The sequence below is a fragment of the Gobius niger genome, assembly GCF_951799975.1.
Source record: "Gobius niger genome assembly, chromosome: 6".
Taxonomy (NCBI): Eukaryota; Metazoa; Chordata; class Actinopteri; order Gobiiformes; family Gobiidae; genus Gobius; species Gobius niger.
In genome coordinates, this window is record NC_136857.1 from 32,988,203 (window position 1) to 33,014,795 (window position 26,593).

Below are 26,593 nucleotides of genomic sequence, written 5' to 3' on the forward strand. Positions count from 1 at the left end.
CTAAGCCCCTTGAATTGGTACATACAGATTTGACAGGCCCCATTGAGCCAACTAGCCAAAGTGGCCATAGGTATGCTATATCATTCACAGATGATTTTTCAGGGGCGGTGTCAATCTATTTTCTCAAACACAAAAATGAAGCCACATTGGCAACAGAAAAGTTTCTCACAGACAGTGCACCTTACGGTGATGTTAAGTGCATTAGATCAGATAATAATGGAACTGAATTCACAAGCAGCTCCTTTCAGACACTTTCAAAGGAAAAAGGTATAAAACACGAAACATCGGCGCCATATTCCCCTCATCAGAATGGCACAGCTGAGAGACAATGGAGAACTCTTTTTGAAATGGGTAGGTGCCTGTTGTTGGAAAAGAGACTACCTAAAGCACTCTGGCCTTATGCCATTCAAAATGCTGCTCACATTCGCAACAGGTGCTTCAACAACAGAACTAAAAGTACACCCTATCAGATGTTGACAGGTAAAAGACCAGATCTATCAAAATTATGGATATTTGGATCTGAGTGTTACGTTTACATTCACGATCACTAGAAGCTTGACCCCAGGTGTGAAAAAGCGATATTTGTGGGTTATAGTAAAAATAGCCCAGCATACCTGGTTTATAACCCTCACACAGGAAAAGTGTCAAAGCATAGACTGGTAAAGTTTATCAAACAGAGCACAGCTGAACAGACTGAACAACAAACACAGACTGCAGAGTGTGACTCAAAAATACAAATGTACAACTACAAATTACCCAGTGAACAAAATGAAAAAGCTACTGAGGATGAAAATACAGGACTTTGAGGGAGAGACAGATGAAACAAAATATGACACAGTAGAATCAACACAAACTGAGCAAGAAGGTCAACAGGAACGTTATCCAAAAAGGGAAACAAAACCTCCAAAATACCTCTGTATGGATGAACCAAATGTAACCTCTATGGGTGTTGATTATTATTATAGGTTTGGGATCCCCAAACCTATAGAGAAGCCTTGATGTCACCAGAGGCATCCAAGTGGGAACAAGCTATGGCAGAAGAGATGACCTCCCTAAAACAAAATGAGACATTTGAACTAACTACACTACCTGAAGGTAGAACCAATGTAGGTGGAAAATGAGTGTACGCACTTAAAGAAACGACCATGGAAAAATGTCTAAAGCTAGATTTGTAACAAAGGATATAGCCAAACAGAAGGAATAGACTACCATGAAACATTTACACCAACAGCTAACATTACATCTGTACATGCTCTTATGCAGAAAGCGGCTCAGAACGATCTTGTTGTTCATCAAATGGACGTCAAGACGGCATATTTACATGCCCCCATAGAGGAAGAAATATTCACGGACCAACCTGAAGGTTTTGAACAAACAGGGTCACAAGAAAAATTGGTGTACAAGTTAAAGAAATCTCCTTATGGCTTGAAACAATCTGGTCGTAACTGGTACAAACTCTTAAAAGATTACCTCGAACAAAATGACAGAAACCCCTCAGACCATTGTGTGTACAGGAAATGTGTTGAGAATGAAACTTTAATCATCAACCATTTGGGTTGATGATTTAATCATCGCTGCTAGTAACCTTGAACTACTTAACGCATTTTAAGAAACAATGAGATCGAAATTTAACATGAAAGACTTGGGGAGAATATCCTACTTTCTCGGGATACAGTTTGAACAAAGAGAGAATGAAATCACAATGAACCAGATAAAGTATATTGAAAGAATGCTAGAACGTTTTGGCATGTCTGAGTGCAGACCCAGGTCTACCCCTGAAAACGGACACTACCAATAGTGAAGAAAATGACAAACATGAGACTGTAAATCCCAGAGAGTACCAGGAAATTGTGGGCAGTCTTATATACGCCATAACTTGCACACAACCAGATATAAGCTGGGTTGTAAGTAAACTTTCACAAACTTTAGCACAACCAAAAAGGGAAGATTTAGTGACTGCAAAGCATGTCCTCAGATATCTTAAAGGCACAAATAACTATGAGTTAGTTTTAAGAAAAGCAGTGAAGAACTAAATCTTGTGGCATTGAGCGACTCTGACTGGGCATCTTCGGTAGAAGACAGACGTAGTACAACAGCGTATTGTTTTGCTCTTACAAAACAAGGTCCAGCGATATCTTGGAAAACAAGGAAGCAACCAACTGTGGCTTTATCGACTTGTGAAGCCGAGTACATAAGGCTCACAGCCACTACACAGGAAAGCTTGTACTTAACCCAACTGTTAAAGGGGATGGACAATAAAATGTACTCTTGTACCACCATATCTGGAGACAATCAAGGAGCAATTGCTCTGACCAAAAATCCAGTGAACAGACAGAGGTCAAAGCATATTGATGTAAAGTATTGTAGTATTTCTTCGAGAAGCTTTAAAAGATGGACAGATCAATATTGTGTACAGTCCATCAGAGGATTTGACAGCTGACATATTAACAAAACCTGTAACGAGCAAGAGAAAAGTTTCAAAAATGGTTCTTTGGAGAGCTTTAAAGGGATATTTCAGGATTTTTGACATAGGGCCTCATTTCCTAGTTATCCAGAGTATTGTTGATTTCTGGAGACATTTTTTTGTTGTAATTCATGCAGTTCTTATGTTTGAAGAGTTACGTGGCGCTAGGCTAGTGCAAGGCTAGTGCATTTCTATGGTATCAGCTAGCCTGCATTAAAAACAGTCTGACCCGCTCAACAGTGCACCTGAGGAGTGGTGAAAAGATCTCATGACTACAAATACTTGGTTTAAACAACCACCAAGAAGGAAGTACACTTCAAAAAGCCCAGCACACAGAACAAGGAACCAATCTGATTTCATCATCATCAATAAAAGATCCAGAAACTCAGTCAAGAACATTTTCCAATAAGCCATTGTGGAAAGCGCCAAGGAAGTAATTCCACAAAACAAGAAACAAAACAAACAGTAATGGATGACACAAGATATCTTAGATATGATGGCAAAAATGGCAATGGATACAAGGAGGTGGACAAAGTTATCAAAAAATGTGTGAAGAGGCAAAAGAAAGAAAGAGGCATCAACAAAAGATGCGAGGAAAAAGAGAAACAAAAGCATTTATGTCCTAGGGAAATGCACATAAATATAAAGGAAGTATGTAGGAAGAAGCCATGTACCTCAGCTGAAAGCATAAAGTCAAAGGAAGGTGAAGTCATTGTTGAGCAGGACCAAATCCTCAAAAGATGGATCAAAATTGCAATGCGGTTTTGTACAGGATAGTGGTACAAGAAATGCAATTTTTACGCGGCTAATGTTATCAGAAAGATGAAACAATATATATATTTATGTTTTAGTGATTATACCAAGGCATTTGACTCAGTGAAGCACTGGTCTCGTGTGAAAGTGCGTGGTAGCTTCCAACGTCACCCCCAATACAATGGGAGAGGCCAAATGCTGACACCATCTTTGGTCATTTTGCATGACTGAGGGCACGCACAAAGACACATCAACTCGGAAAATGTGACAAAGAAATCCTGAAGAGAATTTCAACAACTAGACTTCCTGGTTCCTATAAGGAAGGAAGGGTTGGAATGGGTTTTCCTCACAGGTAAAATCAATGGGAAGTGAGACAGAGGGCGGCAGAGAACAACTTTCCTCCTGGGTATCGCTGCCTGGACAGGACTGGACAGCATTAAAATGTTGAGACTGGCATTCCATGGTCACCTACGTCACATGATGTGGCACTGCGAGAGAGAGATAGGTCATGCTTCAAAAATGTCAAAGGTCAGATGTCCTTAAGTCATTTTGTGTGAGCGGCTCGCCTCTCCTCAGACCTGACTGTAAACTTTACTGAGAGCAGGACGTCTCCAGCTCGTCTCCATGGAGATGTCGACTAAAGGCAGTCACATGTGAGATTTATTTTAGATCCTCATCCAAATCCGTTCTTTGATTGCCCAATACAAAAAGAGCATTATCTGTGTTAGTAGTCACAAAACTTATGGAGATCACACGTGACTTCAGAGTAAACAAACACAGTGGACGATGAAGAGGGTGTGGCGCCACCTCGTCACCTCGCTTTCTGTTTGGCTACACGTCACAGTCAACAGGCTGCGGCAACCAATTTGAGATCAGAGCGGTCCCAACGTCATCCCAAGCAGACGCACGCCACCACGCGGCAGGGATATCTGATCAGATTATATTCGGGGCGTCCTTAAGATTGTCGGAAGGGGAGAATTGGCCTAATTATCCTGCTGTGTGAACCAGGCTTGGGAATCTCTGGTACTGCTCTAAACTGGTTCAAATCCTATGTCGAGGACAGGACGTACAGTCCCCCAGGGGTCAATTTTGGGACCCCTCTTATTCAACTTGTACATGCTAATAAACAGCAACAATGTGTCGTACCAGAACTATGCAGATGATACTCAGATCTACATGTCACTGACCGCTGGTGAACATGGGCCTGTAAATACTCTCTGTCATTGATACAGGTGAACATGGGCCTGTAGATACTCTCTGTCACTGATACAGGTGAACATGGGCCTGTAGATACTCTCTGTCATTGATACAGGTGAGCATGGGCCTGTAGATACTCTCTGTCACTGATACAGGTGAACATGGGTCTGTAGATACTCTCTGCCACTGATACAGGTGAACATGGGCCTGTAGATACTCTCTGTCACTGATACAGGTGAACATGGGTCTGTAGATACTCTCTGTCACTGATACAGGTGAACATGGGTCTGTAGATACTCTCTGTCACTGATACAGGTGAACATAGGTCTGTAGATACTCTCTGTCACTGTTACAGATGAACATGGGACAAAGACAAAGGGTTATGAACGCTGTTGCTCGAGTCCTGACAAGAACCAGGAAATATGACCATATTAGTCCAGTGCTCCAGTCTCTCTGGGACCTTAACCTGAAAAAAGGATAAAACCCCCTGATTTATGCAGTGTTGTATTGTGCCACTTTCACGCATTATCTAAAATACAAAATCATAAACTATCCGTACACTCATCAATAATTTCTAACCAGATTGTGACATCAGGTATATGTGGTTAGTGAGAAGATCTTAATCACTTACAATTTACGACTGATGAAACATCAAACATGCTATACAATTCTGAAAGGTTTCTTTGAGCAGCCGCATTTCTTTGTATATTTCAGTGGTAGGATGTTTAGCTATGAACCTTCATTATATAACAGCGATCCCGTGCTCTTTTGAAATGCTTGTTGAAATGGATGCTAGCAAAATGGAGGTTAGCCATAATATTAGCTACGTCTTCCTTTGTTGAGGTTTGCCGGGGCTGCGTTGCCCTGAGAGAACGTTTGAACACTGTTGTGGCCGTTTTTGTCGATGTTGCGGTGTGAGCCAGCTAAATAAAGGCCCATTCTTATGAAATATTAGTGAGGCTTCTTCCTATAGAGCTCGCAGATTGTGATCTAGTGGCTGGTGTGTCCCAGTGGGTTTAATCCAGCGTGCACAGATTATGCGTGTGGGGAGGGCCACCATCCTCTGTGGCCTACTTTCTCTCAAACATACAGAGGAAGGCCCAGGAGGAGTGGTGACGGGCAGATGGGATTATGGACACGACAGGCCTCCGACATATGTATGATCCAGATATGACAACAGATTTCACTAAGGGATATAGGCATATAGCGGAATATAATGCAGAAAATGACTTGTGTTCATACAGTGTAACATAGTTCTTCACAGAGGCTAATTGATTTGATTTAGGGATAACAAGGTCTTTTGTCCCTGCTCCAAATACGGCCTTCAAGTGATAAAAGGTATTTCTATGGCACTGGAGAAGAAAACATTATTTCATTCATTAGCTGCAAAAAAGTACCATAATAATAATTTATTAAAAGTGGTTACAAAGTAGTGTCTGAGTCACAGTTGTGTTGTGTAAATGGCCAAGGTTAGCAAACACCACAGTAGATAGTTGCTAACCTTTCTTGCAAGCTGAATTCTCTGGACTCTTTCTTCACAATGACATGAGCAGGGTTGCCAGGTCCGCGATTAAACCTTGAAATTGGGAGGTTTTTTAAGCCTTTCCGGGGGGTGAATAAACTGTCTGTTTTCTATGTCCTCTGATTTTGGGTTATTTTCAAGATATTTTTTATGGGTTTGGCTTCTTAGCTCTGGCAACCCTGGACACGAGAATCCATCTTGTGCGGCACCTACTGATCTATTTGAATCGGCAGAAACGAGTTGGCAGCAGAGTCTTGTCCAAATAAATAACTATCTCAGATAACAAGGCCGGCAGTGAGTTTGTGATGGACAGTCACGAGCATCATGTTAAAAACATCACATCAGGAGCAAAGGCTTCTCTGGAGGAAACTGTTCACCACTATAGATGTTTGTATCTCGAAGCTAACGGCTAACGCAAAATTAAAATAGCACAAAGATTTTGAACGAGACACTTCAAACAAAAAAACAAATCAGTTTAGTAGTTTTGTGTTGTTTTTAGCCGTTAGTGACAGCAACTGCTCCACTAAATGGAGCTAGCTTTTCCGTATTGATGGTAGCCTACAGAGCTAATAATCACTCTGTATCATCAATGTTGCTCTTGCCAGGTCTGGTTTCTGGTCTCTTTACTGTCTACATTTGGGCAGGCATGGGGTTGTCATGGTTTGTGTTCATGGCTACGTAGCAATGTACAGAATCTCTGTGTCCATGTCTGTGAAAGGTACTATAGAAATATTGCCTTCTATGTTTGTATAGCATTATGGGATTAGCAGCAATTGTAAACTAATGGAGATTGTAATAGTTAAAATACTGTAGTTATTGTTCACATTAAAACACTTGGACACCACAGTGTGTATGTGGATGTATTTACCAGCAGTAACTCAGCAGCTAACGGAGTTGTTCCACAGATTCTTTTCTCCACTTTTTATACTGTTTTTAGCTAATGTTAGTCAAAGGAAATGTATGCTAACAGCTGCAAAGATGGCCGATCTCCATGGTAACTGGAATTTCCCGAACTCAATTCCTTCCTTCCGACTGCACTTCATGTTTACAGTTTTTACTATTCAAGTTAATACCAAGACAATTCAAAGAAATAAATGCAAGTGGCCGGATCTGTAGATTAAAGGGATATTTCAGGATTTTTGACATAGGGCCTCATTTCCTAGTTATCCAGAGTGTTGCTGATATCTGGAGATATATATTTTGTGGCGCTAGGCTAGTGCAAGGCTAGCGCATTATGGTATCAGCTACACTGCATTAAAAACAGTGTGACCCGCTCCACAGTGCACCTGAGGCAAATCACTTATAACACCAGACTAACCATATGAATGTCTGTGTCGATAGAATAATGTTTGGAATATAACTGACCTAGCATCACATGAATGATCGCATTTTGAGTGACTATTTTCTAGCAGACCACTCAGCCGCTTGGCTTATACACCCATGAAGCTGATGCTGCTCAAATATAAGATTTTAAATGCAAAATGGTTAAAATTACTCTATCGACACAGACATTTATATGGTTAGTCTGGTGTTATAAGTGATTTGCCTCAGGTGCACTGTGGAGCGGGTCAGACTTTTTAATGCAGGGTAGCTGATGCGCTAGCCTTGCACTAGCCTAGCACCACGAAACTCTTCAAATATAAGAACTGCATGAATTACCAAAAAAATATCTCCACAAATCAGCAACACTCTGGATAACTAGGAAATGAGGCCCTATGTCAAACATCCTGAAATATCCCTTTAACCTCTTGACTTTTCTTGAGGCTTCTTTGTTTATTGTATGTTGCCTCGTTGAATGTTTATTGTTCTTATACCTGCCTCCTTTACCTGCCCCATTATGCTGTTCCCGACATATTAACATTGATGCTATTCTGCTGACATGTTGATTTAATACATGTAAATAGACCGGTTTTAAAGGGGGGGTATTATGCAAAATCGACTTTTTCAAGCTTTACATCATGTTATTAAGTCATTCCCTCATTAAAACCATGCCTGAAGTGTTGCCTTGGCACATTCACGTATTTTCGAGTAATCTGTAGAAACTCTGATGGCGGCCATTTTAGGGATAAAACGCCTGATTCCTTCAGGAAACGCCCTCGACCTCCAGGATACGCCTCCGACCTTTCGTCACCAGCCGAGTAACCAACCACTGCTCCTCAGCAGAACCCCCTCCCCGCAGTGTCTAGCCCTAAGATGTAAACAGCGTCATCATGGAGGATTAGCTTCGTGTGTTGTGAACCGGAGCCACAGCAGACTTTTACAAAGACACACATCAGTGTTTCTGTTACCTAAACACCCAGGATTAAAACCGGTGACAAGAACACTTATTTCAGCGGCTGGTTCTGCGCTGGGCCTTGATGATGCACAGAGCCTCCGGAGAAAGCTAATGCTAAGCTAAACCTCGAGTCATCACGTGAAAACGAGAAATATGCACACATAAAGTCAATAAAACCACCACACACATAAAGAACCGTTTAACAATGATCACACACGGAGCCAGGCTTGTTGATTTGGAAGTTTATTGCTCACATTTCATCTACAATGGGTCATAGCCGAGTGGTTTTCTCCCCGAGCTAACAAGCTAGCCGCGATAAGCTAACGGGAAAATTCACTGAATACAAGCAGCATATTATGCATTGAAAACGTCACTAAAACAGGCAACTGCTTGAAGCAGCCTTCATGATGATCACACACTGAGCCGGGCTTGTTGATTTCGTAGTTTATTGCTCACATTTCATCTACTGTGAGTCGTAGCCGAGTGGTTTTCTCCCGGAGCTAACAAGCTAGCCGCGATAAGCTAACGGGAAAATTCACTGAATACAAGCAGCATATTATGCATTGAAAACGTCACTAAAACAGGCAACTGCTTGAAGCAGCCTTTATGATGATGACACACAGAGCCTGGCTTGTTGATTGTGTAGTTTATTGCTCACATTTCATCTACAGTGAGTCGTAGCCGAGTGGTTTTCTCCCGGAGCTAAGGCACTATTAGCCGCGACAAGCTAACAACCTTCACCTTCACAACATTCATTGAAAACAGGCAGCATATTAAGCACAAATAAAGTCAATAAAGCAGGCAACTACTCGAAGCAGCCTTTACGATGATCGCACAATGAGCCTGGCTTTACACATTTGTGGTTTATTGCAGACTTTTCATCAACAATGAGCTGTAGTCGATTATAACAAGCTAACGGGTAACCTCGAAAAACCATTGTCCACCTGCACAGATAATGTCCGTCTTTGAATCGTATGGGCTCCTGCAGATCCTGGTGTCGTCCATGGGGGTATAGTTAGAGATCCATAGGGCATGGCAGATGCAAAGAGATAGCCTCCAAACAGCAGTTATTTTTCAGGCAAGAGCCCCTTCCAAGTGTCCGGTGTGGAAGGTTCGTCTCCAAATAATATCCTGTGTGGCCATTGTTCACAAAGTGATAAACAGTAGCTCCTTTCCAACAATAAAAAATAAAATGCACCGATCGTACAACGAGCGGAATGTTGTTGTGATGCCACAGACAGCGTGTGGAGGGGGCGTGTCGGAAAGGGTCAGAGGTTCTTAAAGAGACAGAGGCCTATTTCAAGTCATTTGCCAACGCCATTTTGAAAGAGCAATTATATACAAGGCAGTTATTCTAATTTACTGCATTGACAGACCAACAGAAGGTTTCGTCATCATTGTAGTGTGCTATAGACTGGTGCTATGTGGCTGAAAAAAGCATAATACCCCCTCTTTAACTAGACTAGTGTACAAATCTCTGCTACGATTGATATTCTATGGTTGAAAGAGTTGCCTAAGATTGAAAGCAACACATGTTTTGACCTGATTTCTTGCTAATATTTCCTGTTTGCATTAAACCAAGATCAATGTAGTGAGCATGTTGATGAATTTGCTCAAAACAAACCATGGCTAGCCGTGTTGTGTGTGGGTTCACGGTTTGGAAATGTTTTTGTAGGCTGTTGCTGCTCTGTCACGTGAGTCACCGATGCCTGCGGTGGCTTTAGTCGCGATGCCAAAGCAGTCGCCGCTAAAGAAGGCTGACACGGTTGGCTCGCAGCTCTTACTCCTCGCTCCTAGCCGAGTGTCCTTGTTCCCGGTGTAGCCTGCAGCGGCTCAGTCAGCGACAGACACATGCATTTTAGATGAAACAGCAGTCGGCTTTCATGCACATGTGAGGTGACAGGCACTCAATGACCCTTGAACAAAGCAGCCATGGATCTCCCTTAGCCATTTTACCAAGATGATCGCGAGGTCACTGGTGCACAGCTACTAATGTGGATAGTACATGTTGCTCATTAAGTGTCCCTAATGGTCATATTTCAAACGTCTAAGGTGACTTTTCCTGGTTGCTGCACTGAAATGGCACAAATGATCACGTCAAACCACCATAACCATGGGGTAGACTGACAGAAGCTATGCTGCAAACCCAAGCCATCAAACTCTCTGATCACCACCCATCCCTCTCCCACAAGCCACATTCAGATCAAATTCAAGGCTTGGTGAAAAGCTTGTGTGGTTCTTTTGAGATTTGATGTAAAAAAAATAATAATAATAAAAGTAAAACACACAGTCTATTTATGTAAGTGATAATCTGCCGTAGTATTAGTCCACATCAGAACCTAATACTATGGCAGGCTGGAGGCAGTGGCAAATGATTTGTTTACGTTTTCCAGGGAATAAGCCTCAAGATCCTCCTATATTTTCCTTCTGATACAATCAATACAGTATGAAATGTGTATTTCTGTATTAATATGAAAAATAATAAAATCATCATTCTGTAAATAAAATGATGATGTATGCTTAGTTGTTTGGTAAGGTGTTTTGTTTGTTTGATGTTTAGATTCTTATCGTCTGAAACTGCATGTCCAAACACCTACATAGTTATTAAGCCCTTGTTAAGGTGAAGTTCAGCAACAAATGAAATGGCTTAAAATACATGTACAAGTGTTAGTCTGTAAGTTTAGACTATCTTCACTTTGCAGTCCTATCACTTTGAGGTAAACGTTCTCATACCGGCTGCCATGTTGCTCTGCATGTTGTGTGAGTGTAGTGTCTGTGGTTGGAGAGGCCTTTGGCACAAATTGGCAGCCACGTTTCAAGGCACCTGTGGCAACATAAGCAGCTTAGAGTCATAGTGGTCTACTGCAGCTCTTGGTTAAGATTTAAAGGGTTTTCAAGTGTAATACAAATCCCCAAAAGATGAATGCAGCTTCAACCGTGGTGCTTGTAAACCTTTGACATTGAGTCTTCCTGTCTTCTGCAGAAGTTCTGATGGACTCCACCACAGCGACCGCAGAGCTGGGCTGGACCATCCACCCTGGTCAGGGGGTGAGTCTGTCACACTACACAAGAACACACAACCTTTACTTAGGAACCGGCACTTGGTTATTTGATACTGATACCTGAACCATAGTTTTTTTTTTTTATACGTATGCCAAAATATTTGTTGTCTAGAACCAGAAACAGAACAATAACACTTGCTTTAATCCTGTCCCTGGACCCAACAGCATCAAAACTTGCTCAACAAAGATGTAATATTTTTTCATTATCGGCTTTGGATACTTTTATTTTTTCGACACCAGTAGTACCTAAACTTTTTTTCTGTATCATACTATCGTTTAATGACACCTGATCCTATTTACTCTATGGGACAGCACTCGTTTTTTTAGGTTAATTTTATTAAATGGGTGAAACAAGACAAAAAGGACAAAAGCCATGTGAAAGATTTAGAACTAAATGTGAAAAGTCACGATTAAAATGGAGCTCATGCACTTTTTAAAGTCCCCACACGTTCTTTTAGGTTTTGTCAGCAAAACGAAAAATGTGTCAGATGAGAGACCTCTTTGTTTGTGTGATCTGTTGTGGAATTATGATTGGAAAATTCACCACTAAAATGTAAAGCGCTTTACTGATAATGCTTGGTAATCAACATGCTTTGTGAATGCATACACATGTCCCGGAATATGTGACTGAACTTGCCTCTGCAGTCTTGATTTAAGCTAACAGGAACTCCAGGCTGTGTAGCTGGGTACAAGTGATCAGTAAAATATTCATATCAGTTGTATAGTGTGCAGAGAGCCGGTGGGGAGAAGAGGAGGAGATGTACGAGTGCCTAAAAGCCGGGGGTTAGGCCCTTAAGACTGAGATTCAGAGGGAGCTGTTAGCTGCTGCGCGATGGCAGCTATATTTAACTCCTTCTTCAGCCTTTTTCCAACATGGATGACTGCTCAATATAAGGCGTCTTTCCATAGGTTGGTTCGCTTGTTGAACCTGTAAAATCTATTCAACAAAACTCTGACATGTTTTGGCGATCATTCCGTGAGCTGAGTTGGGCACTGGCATTGAGAATACAAACACATTTCTTGATAGGAAATATTTAGAAAGCATCTAACTCTAGTTAAATCCATTACAGCATGATGAGTTGTTAAAATGTTGCTGTGGGGCAGATAGGTGAAATTAATGTAAAGCGTTGCCAACAAACAAGAAGAGGCCTCGCTGTAGCACAAACGTAGCCCCACAGCATCATTTCGGCCCAGGAGTTTTATTATTTAAACTGGCCCACGTCGCATTCCAAACTTTGTGACTCATTTCCACAGCGGTGCATACACAAGCAAACAGGAAGTGGAGTAAACCAATCAGTGAAGGACGGGCGTCTGCCGCTGATGGGGTGTTAATAGGTTATGTGTTAATATTTGCACAGGATTAAAACTAAACTAAACAAAAACTACAAACAAAACTACTGTCAATGTGTTTTTGGTCATTTATCACTGATTGGAAAAAAGCTCTCTCGCTCCCACGTCCCGTGTGACGCAGCTCGCAAACAACACATGACTGCCACCATGGCGTGGGTCCCAGACTGATATCCCTCTGTTTAAGACAATACAGAGGGATATCACTCAGGTCTTGCCAAGCTAAAGGCTTCAAATGCTCTTTCTGCCATCCCCAGGGCCGGATTTAAAGAAGCCCCGGGGCTGAACATATTTTTGGAGGTCATTGACCACAAAAAAAAACTAGGACTGCTTAGAGCTAAACCAGGACAAAGGTCCTGTCCATATGAAGTCAAAGTGAGGACTTTTATCAGTCCAGTGTATCGTCCATATGAGCCCGGCGTTTTGAGGGTCTGTAAACAAACGTTTTCCAAACTAGGTCCCAGAGTGGAAAGATCTCAAAACACTGTTTACGTGGCGCCGTTGGTTCAGCGTCTCTGCAACTTTTACTAAAACGATGACATCACAGCTCCAGAGTGGTCTGTTATCCATGATGACCATGAGGTTTTACTCATGGATCTATGATGGTTTGACTCTGCTCCTCTTTGCTCCACTGCCGTCCACAAGCCACAGGTGACACGTAGAAAAACATGAGTCAGTCTGTGTTTTTGGACAGTAAAAGTCACTGACAGATTTTTCTGCTTTAGTCCCGTTACGTCTGAAGAATAAACTCTCCTCCTCGTCTCTTCTGTAGATCCTTCAATCAGTTTCATTTTCACTGTTTATATTCCACAAAGGTTTACTGCACATTCGCCCTCTACATCTTGTCTTAGTATCTGTGTAAGCGTCACAGCGCCTCACACAGACCTGGCAGAGGCATCGCGACATTCCATTTTCACAGACCTGAGTCGACCCATGTGGACGCACACATTTACTAAGCTTGTGCTTACAAAGAAAGTTTCTGAAATTTTAAGTGTTTTGTCTTCGTGTGGATATAGCCTAAGTAAATGCTAACACGGGCAATATAAGGGCGAGAGCAAGACTAAACCACAGCTTAACCAGGCCAAAAGTCTGCTCAGTGACATCCTCACAGCTGAGCGGTCAGAGGGCTGACCAGGCATGTGTGGAGCTGCTGTTCTTATAAGATTAGATAGGCCTCACAATGGAGAAACTCACTTGTTACATTCAGCTCTCAGAAACACTCAGGGTGTACAAAATAGACAGGAAATGTGTGAACAATTAAATAGTAAATTGACTGACTACCAAAAAACTTTAAGGGGGCAAAAAGTATAAACAGTAAATCAAATAAAAAATAAACAGACTGTCAGTAAAAACTGTCAGTGTTAGCAGTGCAGGTTTACAAGTGGTTGATAAAGTGACGCAGATAAGGTGACGTAGATACAGAGATTATTGCATGTATTTTGCAAAGGGGTTATTGCACATGTTGCTTTACAGTCCTGTTGTTCAGTCTGACACCAGTGGGGATGAAGGACCTAAGGGTGTCTCAGTCTGCCACTGAAAGAGCTGCTCAGATCCTCTACAGTCCCGTGCAGTGGGTGGGAGGTTTTGTCCATGATGGATGTGAGCTTGGCTAACACCCTCCTGTCCCTCACCTCCTCCACAGAGTCCAGAGCTGGCCCTCCTGACCAGCTTGTTCAGTCTGTTCTTGTCCTGCTCTGTGCTGCCCGGGGCCCAGCACACGGCAGCGTAGTGGAGAGCAGAGGCTACCACAGGCTTTGTGCTTTAAGATCAAACTCAGTGAATTAGGTGCTCCTGTGAGACGGCACGCTCATGTTTGTATCCTCATTTATTTCTCGTTTACTTCTAATATCACAAAGAGCATCTCTGCTGCTCTTGTATCTTTCCCACAAACACAGATCGATTTGACAGATTTGACAAATGTCAAATTATTTATTCTGAGATTATTTGGCCAAGTTCAGCACAGTCCAGATACAAGGTTTAACAAGTGTGGTGACTACAAATAACACTCCAAAACCATAAACCCTTTGTTTCCCCTTTGAATGGCCCGTGCCCTTTGTTTCCAGTGGGAGGAGGTGAGCGGCTATGACGAGAACATGAACACCATCCGCACGTACCAGGTCTGTAACGTTTTTGAGAGCTCTCAGAACAACTGGATCCGCACCAAGTTCATCCAGCGCAGCGGGGCCCAGAGGATCCATGTCCAGATCAAGTTCTCTGTCCGCGACTGCAGCTCCATCCCCAACGTCCCGGGGTCCTGCAAGGAGACTTTCAACCTGTTCTACTACGAGGCCGAGTCGGACACGGCCACCAGGACGTCCCCTGCCTGGATGGAGAACCCCTGGGTGAAGGTGGACACCATCGCAGCAGACGAGAGCTTCTCACAGGTACAAATGTACTTCCTGAAATAACAACATGTGCATTCATGTATACATGTTTGTGTGTACTTGTGTACATGTGGTAATAATGATGGTACTCTTAAATAGTGTAATTAGATAAACCAAGCATGATCAACCATCCACAATATTTCATTGATGAGGATAAAACTGAACCTGAACCTTGCTGCAAAAACTGCAAACGTTGAGACATATAATTGTGAGCTGATAGACACAAATCCTATGACATTGTTTCTCAGTCCTGTGACGGAAAATATGAAGACTTTAAAAAGTGTAATTGAAAGTATCTCTAAGCCGTTAACATACATCTGTAACTTATCGTTGCAAACCGGACAATTTCCTGAAGGTATGAAAGTAGCGAAAGTGATTCCTCTCCTTCAAGGCAGGAGATAAACATCTCTTTACAAACTACAGGCCTGTTTATGTACTATGATAATACTACTGTATTATCTTTGTTGTTGCCTAAGACACACACAAATAACAAATAATCATTTATTAAAGTTGCATTATGGAACTTTTATGTGATGAAAAAATCTTGATTTTTGTGTGAAATTGATGTTTAATTGATTGTTTTGTCCATCAGCAGTGAAAACCTATTGGAGCATCATAGAGGGCTTTGTTTATGAAAGTGAAGGCACACAACAGAGTGGACACGCACACCCAAAGTCGATAAAAGCATACTGGAACCAAAAAGGTTTAGGGTGAGGCAAACATGAAAGGTCTGCACATCTTGTAAAGCTCCCAAATAAATCAAATGTGTATTCACTCATATTCTGAGCCCTTCATCAGACACAAGGGACCTTTCATACCTGCCTCTTGGAAAGTAAAGCTAACCACTCATACTGGTGCGGGGTCACTAAAAGGTCCACAATGCACCTTTAAGAAGTGCTGGTCATTAGGAATATTGGATGCTTAAGAATATGGGATGTATTGCTTGAGTAGGAATAAGTGAATGATAAATGATCATGTCTGCTTCTCAAACTACACCATCATGAGATGAATGAGACACAATTGGGATTATTTATTTTTCTTCAGCCTACTCCTTTTGGGCGTGTTTTCTTTCTTTTTTTCCTCACTTCCGTATAACTGAAATAGGATTATTCAAACAAATATTATATTAGCTCAACCCCAAAGGAAATGAATAGAGTTCGGGAATGTGATGTCATATCACTAAGCATTATGGGATTAGCAGCAATTGTAAACTAATGGAGATTTTCAAAGTTAAAATACTGGAGTTATTGTTCACATTAAAACACTTGGACACCACAGGGAGTTAGATGGATTTACCAGCAGTAACTCAGCAGCTAACAGAGTTGTTCCACGGCTTTTTTCTCCACTTTTTATACTGTTTTTAGCTAATGTTAGTCAATGGAAATCTATGCTAACAGCTGCAAAGATGGCGGATCTCCATGGTAACTGTGCTCTATAGGACATGAAGTACTGGAGCTCACAACTTAAACTCCTTTTGTCTGGATCAGTGGTGTGATCGCAGAGTGTACATCAGCTAGAATGCAAAGGCTGGATGGATCTTTAGGTTCATTTTATTTTAGCCGTATATGTGTGTGGAGTATTAAAAAGAATATTAGCTACTATTCACATTGAATAACCATAATGACACAACTGATAAAATAGGAAATAATAGTGCAAATATAACATGCGAAAATGTGAGTTTAGCCAAAAATAATGTGGGTAGAATTCAGCATACATCCACCATCATGAAGCAGTCACATGCTCTTCAGGCCCCAAATTCTTCACTACTTCTACTACACTTAAATGGGCCGTCTCACTATTAATCAACTGAACTGAAATATATGTGACCGCTCTAGCATTATAGGATGTCATCAACCAAATAAACGTGAAATCAAATCTGTAGAATGGATTAACCGCGCCGTCTCTCCCGCAGGTGGACTTGGGCGGGCGCATAATGAATATCAACAGCGAGGTGCGCAGCTTCGGGCCCGTCTCCAAGAGAGGCTTCTACCTGGCCTTCCAGGACTACGGCTCGTGCATGTCCCTGATCGCCGTGCGCGTCTTCTACCGGAAGTGCCCCCGCGTGGTGATGAACGGGGCGGTGTTCTCGGAGACGCTGTCCGGGGCCGAGAGCTCCTCCCTGGTGGCGGCCCGCGGCGTGTGCGTGCCCAACGGAGAGGAAGTGGACGTGCCCATCAAGCTGTACTGTAACGGGGACGGGGAGTGGATGGTGCCCATCGGGCGCTGCATGTGCAAGGCGGGGCACGAGGCAGCGGTTAACGGGACGGTGTGCAGAGGTAAGGCGCTTTCTTTTTCCAAGTCGGGCCACTTCGCTCTCGTATCGTTGAACCCTGTCTCCTTATTTTCCATTTGTATTGCAGAAACCGTTTCCCTGAGCCAGTGTAAAGCATATGAGGTTTTTATCATCCACCATTCGAGCTGTAAAGCCAACCACATGTTTATCAATCAATCAATCAATCAAAGTTTATTTCCATAGCACTCGGCAGACCAAAGTGCTTTACATAAAAACACAGAAAAAAAACATTCGGTATAAAATGGCACAAAATATAAAAACACCTGCACACAAACAAACTAGAGCAGCACTAGGTGTTCTGGAAGGCCTGTCTAAATACAGTGACTCTTTATTCTGGCAGCAGTGTTTTGTACCAGCTGGAGGCACTGGAATGAGGCCCGCTCACCACACGCACTGAGGTCTGACCTAACCTTTGTGTTGTCTCCGCAGCGTGTCCGTCGGGCTCCTTCAAAGCGGCGCAGGGGGACAACAGCTGCCTGCCCTGCCCTCTCAACAGCAGGACGAGCAGCGAGGGCGCCACCACCTGCGTCTGCCGCCCCGGGTTCTACCGCATGGACACCGAGGGGCCCGGGACCCGATGCACCAGTACGGAGGGACACACGGGGACGTTTATGATAGGGGCGGGGGCCACACATGGGGGAGAGGCGACAGAGACCATAATAGGGCTGCCCGATGAACCTTTATCGAGCTTAGGGACAAACGAGTGTCTTGTTTTTCTGACAGATCCATGAAATACTCTAAAATATTAACATTTGCGACATGAAGCTGAAAGTCATTAGCTAAAAACGAAAGCTTGTTTTTTCCCCTTTTGAGACAGACACTTCCTACTGCCTCCACTTTGCCAGTGCGTACTTCTGACCTCAAAGATTGAAATATTTCTAAATTACAAATGACGTTTGGTGATTTAAGAAATACAAAATACCTGAGTATGTATATCCTGTGCCCCCTGTGTCAGCGATCCCCACGGCCCCCCAGAGCGTCATCTCCATCGTGAACGAGACGTCCCTGCGCCTGGAGTGGAGCCCCCCGGTGGACGCTGGGGGCAGGGACGACGTGGTGTATAACCTCATCTGTAAGAGCTGTGGCAGCGGCCGCTCGGGCTGCACCCGCTGCGGGGACAACGTGCAGTTCGTGCCCCGGCAGCTGGGCCTGACGGACAGCCGCGTGCACATCAGTGAGCTGCTGGCACACACCCAGTACACCTTCGAGATCCAGGCGGTCAACGGGGTGTCTGAGCAGAGCCCCTACTCACCTCACTACACTGCGGTCAACATCACCACCAACCAGGCCGGTATGTTCACTCTTTATCTCCAACATGTGTGCACGGGGCAGCTGCCATCTTGCTCTGCACTTACACAGTGGTGGGCCAATTAATGGGGTGTCAAAACTTTCACCAACATAATGAGAATGAAATAAATGCCCACATATATTAGTGGGCATTTATTTATGTATTGTTTTTTGGGTCGGGACAGTGCATGTTAATGAACACACTACACCGGATTGTACTCTCAAACACACTCTCGTTCATCCTGGCCTATTGTACATGTTTTTAGTTTTAAATGAGGTGTGAGTGTTTGCATTTTTATGCATACTTTTTAACCACTAAACAAACTAACAATGGAAAACAATGTTTGCCAATAAAACCTGAGCTCTTCTTGAATTCTGCTGCACAGAGTGTGACATTGAGCCTAAAATGTATAAGTGCGTAGAGCTAATAGCAACTTGGCGTAAAGCTAAAGCTAAAGAAGTGCAATAGGACTAGGGATGCACCGATATCAGTTTCGGGTATCGGGCCGATACCACATGCTTGTGCTCATACTCATACTCATTCATGAGGTCTCGATATCAGAAAACGATACCACTCGACGTGTGGCTGGCGCTCCTACAGGACGCAGCTCCACTGAGGAGAGAAAATAATAAACAAACTGGAGAATAGTTTAGTGTAAATCCAATATTCCACATAGAGCTGACTTTATTACTGACGACACTCCCTAAATCAGAGTCTGTGCTGGATTTAACCAGAGCTAATGTTGTTAGTGCTGGAGTGTGGAGTCTGCAGTGTTTACAACATACAGGCTAATGTTGCTAACTAGCCGCTAACAGCTCTGGCGAATCTCGTTTTATGCCCAGGGGTTTATTCATCTGAAAAACTAACCCAGCCAGTAAAAAAGAGATACAGCACGTTTATAATGAGCTGCAGCAAAACAATCAAAATGCTGAGGCTACTGGATAAGTTTCTATAAACACACGAGAAAATCCGCATGGAGCTGAAGTAAAGGAGAAAATTAGACTCTTTAGCTGCAGTAATAAGTAACATCTCAATACTATTGTTGAAATGAAAAATAAAAAAAATAAAATGGCATCTGTACAACTTTGATGCAACTTCTGTGTAGCCTACTTTACTTAAGGAAATGTAAATGAGTAAATGAACTCTATACAAACCAATCTGCTGTGAAAAAGTCAGTATATTGAAGAAAATGCCTTGTACTTGTATCTGTATTCGGTATCGGCAAGTACTTAAATCAAAGTACTCGTACTCGTATCGGCAAGTAGAAAAAGTGGTATCGGTGCATCCCTAAATAGGACATTATACAACACATTATTTTAAGGAAGTTTTGTTTCTATTATTGAAACCTTTACTTCATTTGTACTTGAGGCTTTTTGAGTGGAAAATATATCTCTAAACATATCGTTCATATCAGGCCTCAGAAGTCCACATGTGTCAGGGCCTAGTGTGCAGCCACATGTGTATCTATGACTGTGTTGTAAGTGCGTGTGCTGTCGTGGCAGCTCCCTCGGCCGTGTCCATCATCCACCAGGTGAGCCGCACCCCCACCAGCATCACCCTGTCCTGGTCCCAGCCCGACCAGCCCAACGGGGTCATCCTGGACTACGAGCTGCAGTACTACGAGAAGGTAACACACTCTTGTCTACGGAAAACCTCACGCATGGGTGGGATGGGTGCTTCTTAACCTTTTCCCGTCCCAATGCCACACAAAGACGTGTAAACAGAAGCAATGTCAAGATCAACCAATTTTACATTCACCACGGTTATTAAAGGTCCGCCTCGTAGCCCATGTTGTTTATGTTCACTCACTGGTAAAGGCTGAAGAAAGTGTTAAATCCAAATAAATCAACATCAGGTTCAATAATCCTATCCATTTTCATAACTGCAGAACACTGGAAGGAAGAGTCCCAAAAGAACCATGTTCAGCTGCGTTTGTTATGTCACGGTACAAACGAAAGTGAAACTGTGTGAGCACATGGAAATTGGCTGAATGGTTCATATCCATTGGGTGAGAAAAGTTATAAAGTTTGTTCCAAACACAGTTGACCGATGTAGGAAAAGGTTTGGTGTCTCGGTGTCTGCTTTCCATGGCCGTTTAGCAAAACTTGCACCAGCCAGGGGGGTTCAATTCTTAAGGTCAGCACACACTACACGACTTTTATGCCCGATTTTGCTCTAATTCTCAGTTGCGGCGAGTCTTCTCCAGTCGCGTCCAGTCGAAGGGAGTCCCACGGAGTCGGGTCGCGTAGTGTGGGGGGGTCACGACTGGACTCGCGTTCGAATCATGTAGTGTGGGCAGCAGAAAGACGCTACTAGACTCCAGTTTAACATTGGCTCTACAGCTTTATGGGAAACCATGATCGCGTTGTTTTCATTGTGTAAAAGCAGAAACTAAAACCATAGCAGTATCGACTAAATGTCCGCATGTCTTCCCGACAGAACCTGGCAGAGTGGAACTCCTCCGTGAGCCGCAGTCAGACCAACACAGCCCTGATCCGAGGCCTCAAGTCCGGGACCATCTACGTGTTCCAGGTGCGAGCGCGCACCGTGGCTGGGTTTGGACGATTCAGCGGGAAAATGTACTTCCAGACCATGACAGAAGGTGCTTCTCTTATTACTTTGAATCATGTTTTATACAGTTCACTCATTCACATGGCATATTTACCAAGGTCACATTTGAAGGTTTTTAAGCAATCATTTTCAGAAGATCAGATTTCAGTTATTGTGAGAGTTTTCCACAGCAGCCATCTCACTAGCAGTCTTTACTTTACTCATGCTTCCGTCTCTGAGTGGTTGTACTGTTTTATCCAGGGTCATGAAGCCCAATTGAGCTGATTGTGACTTTTTGTCGTCGTCTTGTGTGTTACAGAGGAGTACAACTCCAGTCTCCAGGACAAGCTGCCTCTGATCGTGGGCTCGTCAGCGTCTGGGCTGGTCTTCATCATCGCCATCACTGTCATCATCATCGTCTGCCGCAGGTTACTAATGCCCCACATACTACAATAATGCATACGCTCACCCAGAGGCCAGCAGGTGTTTGAACAGTTTTTCTGCCCTGGGGTAGACTGACAGAAGTGAGGCAACCAGTCTGCGCCATCAGCCCCTCCAACCACCAGCAACCACTCACTCACTCACTCACTCACTCACTACATTCGCCAGGCTTCCTGTTGTTTCCAAACGGTCTCCCATGATATTGAGTCAGAAAAACCTTAAATCGATCCTAAGGTCGTGTTTCACCGTATGAACTATAAATAATAAATATAAATAATTGAGATAGAAACGTAATTCTTTTTGCATCGCACCCTCCGCGGAGCAAAGTTACAGCGTGGCAAAAAAACAACAACAAAAAATATCTCCCCCTGGATTTAAAACGCATGTTTCCTTGCCCCGCATATCTTCCAAACAAAGACTTAGTGGTTTATTTCCAAAAACCTTGCCATGGACAGCTTCAGTCTGAGTGTTAGTGGTGGTCATGTTTACTTTCAAAGGCCGACCTGATTGGCTGTCATTACGCACATGGCAACAAAGGGGGACTTCAATTCTTTGTGTAAATATTCAAATTTTTACTAATTTACCAAGTAGAGTAATTTCTACTATTTGCAGCATTAGTTCCTCTGCGAATATCTTCCATATCCAAGTCAAATTGGTTCTCGTGAATCATGAATTGAATTGGACCCTTGTGAAGTGAATCGAATCGATACCCAGTACAACTTGTCATGCACACTCCAGAACAGTGGGGGGCGCTGTGCAGACTAATGACCAATGCTACTGACTCACAATCAGAGGCAGATTTGCCGTACATGTGATTAATCCAACCAAGTGCGATCGGCATGTTTGTGAAGCTGCAAAGTTATAATTCACAATACTCGGTAATGATTGATCATTTTAGTTTCTTAGATCTTTTTTTTAAGTACTAACTTGACTCAGAAACTTTTGCTTGAATATCAGACTGGGGTGATCTGTAATTTCACTTAAAGATGGGGTACCTGGCTTTTTTATGTTGTAGAGTACATTTATTTTTATTTTTGCCTTGTCTTGCCTAAGGGTTTATTACACAATGAAAGATAGAAGTAGAATCTAGATTAGTATAATTTGTTTGGGTTTGGTGTACACGGGCATGAAGCGTGCGTATAATTGATTTTCTCTAACAGTTGTGCAGAAAGGATTGTGAGCGATAGAAATGACTTTGAATGGAAAAAATGAGGTACCTCAGCTTTAAGTAATGGAATGAAGTACTTTGACTATCACTGATAATGAGCTGATAATGAGCTGCATAAATGGCGTGTAGGTGGATTAGAAACTTGTGTTTTCAATACTGTGTTTGTGGTGCAGGAGGAGCTCAGAGCGTCCCGAGTCGGAGTACACAGACAAACTGCAGCACTACACCAGCGGACACAGTAAGTGCTCACTCTACATACAGCGGAGAGAAAAGTAAGTACAGCATTTGGAATTTCTCACATTTCTGTCTAAACTGGTCACTAAATGATGTCTGACCTTCATCAAAATCACAGGAATGATTAAACAGTGTCTGACTGAACTAATGCCACCCAAACATTTACATTTGATCATATTTTTATTGGCCATAACATGTAAACATTCACTGGAGAGCGTGGAATAAGTAAGTGCACCACATGAATCTGACTGAACTGCAGCAGTTTAGTAAAGAGGAATGATCCGAGATTCATCCTGATCGTTGTGAGCGTCTAATCTGCAACTACAGAAAAGCAGTTATTGCTGCAAAAGAAGAGTCAGCAGATATTTAATACAGGGGTTCACTTACTTATTCACATGCTGTTGTGAATGTCTCAGGTTTTTCTGCAAAATAACTTGATTTTTCCATTGATGATACTTGAACAATTTGGGAGGAACACATAACGTCATGTGTGGAGGAAAAATGCAACAGCACATCAACATCTTTATTCTATGCTCACTGTGGAGTCTGGAGCAGGAGTTTATATATAAGTTTATTAAGATATTTTGCAGAAAAACCTGAGACATTCACAACAGCATGTGAATAAGTAAGTGAACCCCTGTATTAAATATCTGCTGACTCTTCTTTTGCAGCAGTAACTGCTTTTCTGTCGTTGCAGATCAGACGCTTACGACGATCAGGATGAATCTTGGATCATTCCTCTTTACTAAACTGCTGCAGTTCAGTGAGATTCAGGGGGTGTACTTACTTATTCCTCCCTCTCCTATGAATGTTTACCTGTTATGCCCATAGACTGTAAAAATAATGGACGTCTTATGCTCACTCCTCCCCGTTTACCATAATGACCACGGTCGTGGGGGAATTCATGGCGGATTTACAGACTCCCCCCTCCCCAGCTCTGACGAAGCATGTTCCTAAAAAGGGCATACGGGTGGGATTTTCACCGTAGACTCCGCCCTTGCGTAACGTGTAGCTCCCGCTGCTCCAATGCTAACAGTCCGAGCCTCATTAAGTACGAGATTAAAAAAAATATTTTTGCGAAAACCAGCCTGGTTTCATATATTGTGATTAACCCAGCGTTATCTCAGGAGGAATATCTAGCCTAGTCTAGTGTTGAAAAAATTGAAACCAGGCGTTGTTTTTAAGGTGTCTAAACTCTAATGCTTTTCAATGGGGGCCTAGTGGCGATACGGAGGTACTACAGCAATGGCGGAGCAATGGCAGCTCCCAGTGTCGTGGTCATAAAGCAGAGCAGCCAGCGGCCATTGGTTATGCCCAATAAAAATATGACCAAATGTGAATGTTTGGGTGGTATTAGTTTAAGCAGACTCCGTTTAATTGTGATTCTGATTCTGATCAGACCACATTTAGTGACCAATTTATGCAGAAATGTGAGAAATTCCAAACGGTGTGCTCACTTCTTTTCTCCACTGTACGTTTATTCACTACTTCTGCCCCTGATGCAGACCTGTCTGCTGCTTGTCAAGTATAGCCAGTGCTGTTTGTCCCTTCTGCTTTGTTTTTAATGAAGCGTCCCCTGGAATGAAGATCTACATCGACCCCTTCACGTATGAGGACCCTAACGAGGCGGTGCGGGAGTTCGCCAAGGAGATCGACATCTCCTGTGTCAAGATTGAGCAGGTCATCGGAGCAGGTGAGAACTCTTTTCATCTAGACCTGCTCTGGGCTCTGGAAATCAATGTCCCGCCATAGACTCGGGAAACAAATCATTTAAGTTTTAAAAGAATGCTGGGATCTATGCGGTAGCTCAATAAAACACAATTCAAATGAGAAGCTTTACCCCAAAACGTATCAAACCAAACTTCACTTGAGAAAGAAAATGATATCCAAGGCACACAAAATCAGCTACTAGTGAAATTTATTAAACGCGTTCCAATCAAACATCAAATCAATCAAATCTCCAAACGTTATATCGATCCAATCACAAAGCAGGTCATCATAACAGGAACCAAATTAGCCAGTAGTCAAATATTCTCTTAAATGTACTGAAAAAGATTTTCTTCTTTCCATCCATTGAAAGTATTTTCGTCCTGTTATGTAGCACATTGATTGAAACAGACGTTGCGCATTCGTGAATAAAATATGAACAGTTTCAAATGACTTCTGTATCCTTAAGCTTTTCTGCCTAAAACAACATAAATCATTCACATGTGAACAAGTCCAATGCCTCATAAAGCCACTAACTTCCTTGTTTACTAAATACGCTGCCTGCTTCATATCCGGCTTTTCTCTGATTGGTTAATTTGTCTGTCAATCACGGCCATCTGGGATTCAAAACACATCTTTGTAAAGAAGAGGAAGAGTGTGTGTTCTGGCTTGACAGGATGATGATGTAACGGTGACCAGGTAAAAATGGCTCTTGGGTGAATAAAACATGACACATTGCAATTTCTTGTTGACAAGATAATAATGTCTGAAAGTTGTTCGTCAGACGTTCACAATCAGAAGTCAATCTGGACCAGTGGTGTGTCTAGAGGGCAGCCGGGCCACCCCGATTTCTCCTGGGCCACCCAGGGGGCTGCATGAGGAAGAATAAGTGAGGCAGTGTTTCCACTACATTAAATTGACAGAGCAGCCCGCCCCACTTAGATATTGTGGCGTATGAACGCTGTTGATGAACAAATGTGCCGTTAATAAACAACCTCATGATCAGAGCAGCCGCTTTTGGGAAAAGCGCTTCTGTTTGTCAAAAGCTTGATACGACCTGTCAATTTCCAATAGACCTAAATTAGATTTGTTGAAATACTATTTCTTTTTTCTTTTTTTTTTCTTTTTTTACTGAAACTAAGCTAAAACCTTTTGAGTTTTCATCGACTAAAACTGAACTGGACTAAAACTATCACATATAGAAATGACTAAAGCACTGTATACAAATGTTACTCATACTTTACTGGATACTGTAGCTAGTGAGCGTTTGATCCATTCTGTTGGTGCTGTGGTCAGGAGAGTTCGGGGAGGTGTGCAGTGGGAACCTGCGGCAGCCTGGGAAGAGGGAGATCCTGGTGGCTCTGAAGACGCTGAAAGCCGGCTACACGGAGAGGCAGAGGAGGGACTTCCTGAGCGAGGCCTCCATCATGGGACAGTTCGACCACCCCAACATCATCCACCTGGAGGGAGTGGTCACCAAGAGCAGCCCTGTCATGATCATCACGGAGTTCATGGAAAACGGCTCGCTGGACTCCTTCCTCAGGGTGAGCGGCCATCTTTACAGTACACCATTGTGGGAGTAATAATTATTATATAGGCATGGGCGTGACTTAAAGGAATCCTTAAAGGATTAGGCCACCGTTTTTACATACTGAGATATGTTCTTACCTTAGCTTTGACGAGTTCTTTAGGACCTGTCTGGTCTTCACCCGTGCCTTCAATCACAGCGCAGACGGCGTTAGCATTTAGCCTCTCCTCCTCTCACTATAGCTCCAAAACAGGTCAAGATAGAAGACCAGAAAGTAAAACAAAAAAAAAGTAAACAATCAAGCTCCTCCCCCTTCTCTTCTCTCTCATTGGACCTGACAGACCGGTTCACAGGACGGCCCAGGGCTTCGGATTAGTTGC

General features: G+C 42.9%; 1 protein-coding gene across 2 annotated transcripts in view; it reads left to right on the forward strand.

Annotated features, from left to right (window-relative positions):
* LOC306964103 (ephrin type-B receptor 2-like) overlaps positions 1-26,593 on the forward strand; it is a 45,606-nt gene that overhangs the window by 14,162 nt on the left and 4,851 nt on the right. Inside the window, exons 2-12 of one of the 2 annotated variants that reach the window (XM_079558000.1) lie at positions 11,195-11,259; positions 14,684-15,004; positions 16,917-17,280; positions 17,727-17,882; positions 18,253-18,588; positions 20,088-20,212; positions 21,025-21,187; positions 21,455-21,563; positions 22,918-22,982; positions 24,549-24,671; positions 25,982-26,229. In XM_079558000.1, the coding sequence (XP_079414126.1) occupies positions 11,195-11,259; positions 14,684-15,004; positions 16,917-17,280; positions 17,727-17,882; positions 18,253-18,588; positions 20,088-20,212; positions 21,025-21,187; positions 21,455-21,563; positions 22,918-22,982; positions 24,549-24,671; positions 25,982-26,229 (2,075 nt within the window). Of the gene's footprint in view, positions 1-11,194; positions 11,260-14,683; positions 15,005-16,916; positions 17,281-17,726; positions 17,883-18,252; positions 18,589-20,087; positions 20,213-21,024; positions 21,188-21,454; positions 21,564-22,917; positions 22,983-24,545; positions 24,672-25,981; positions 26,230-26,593 lie in introns of both variants that reach the window. The other variant, XM_079557999.1, reaches the window with a different exon arrangement.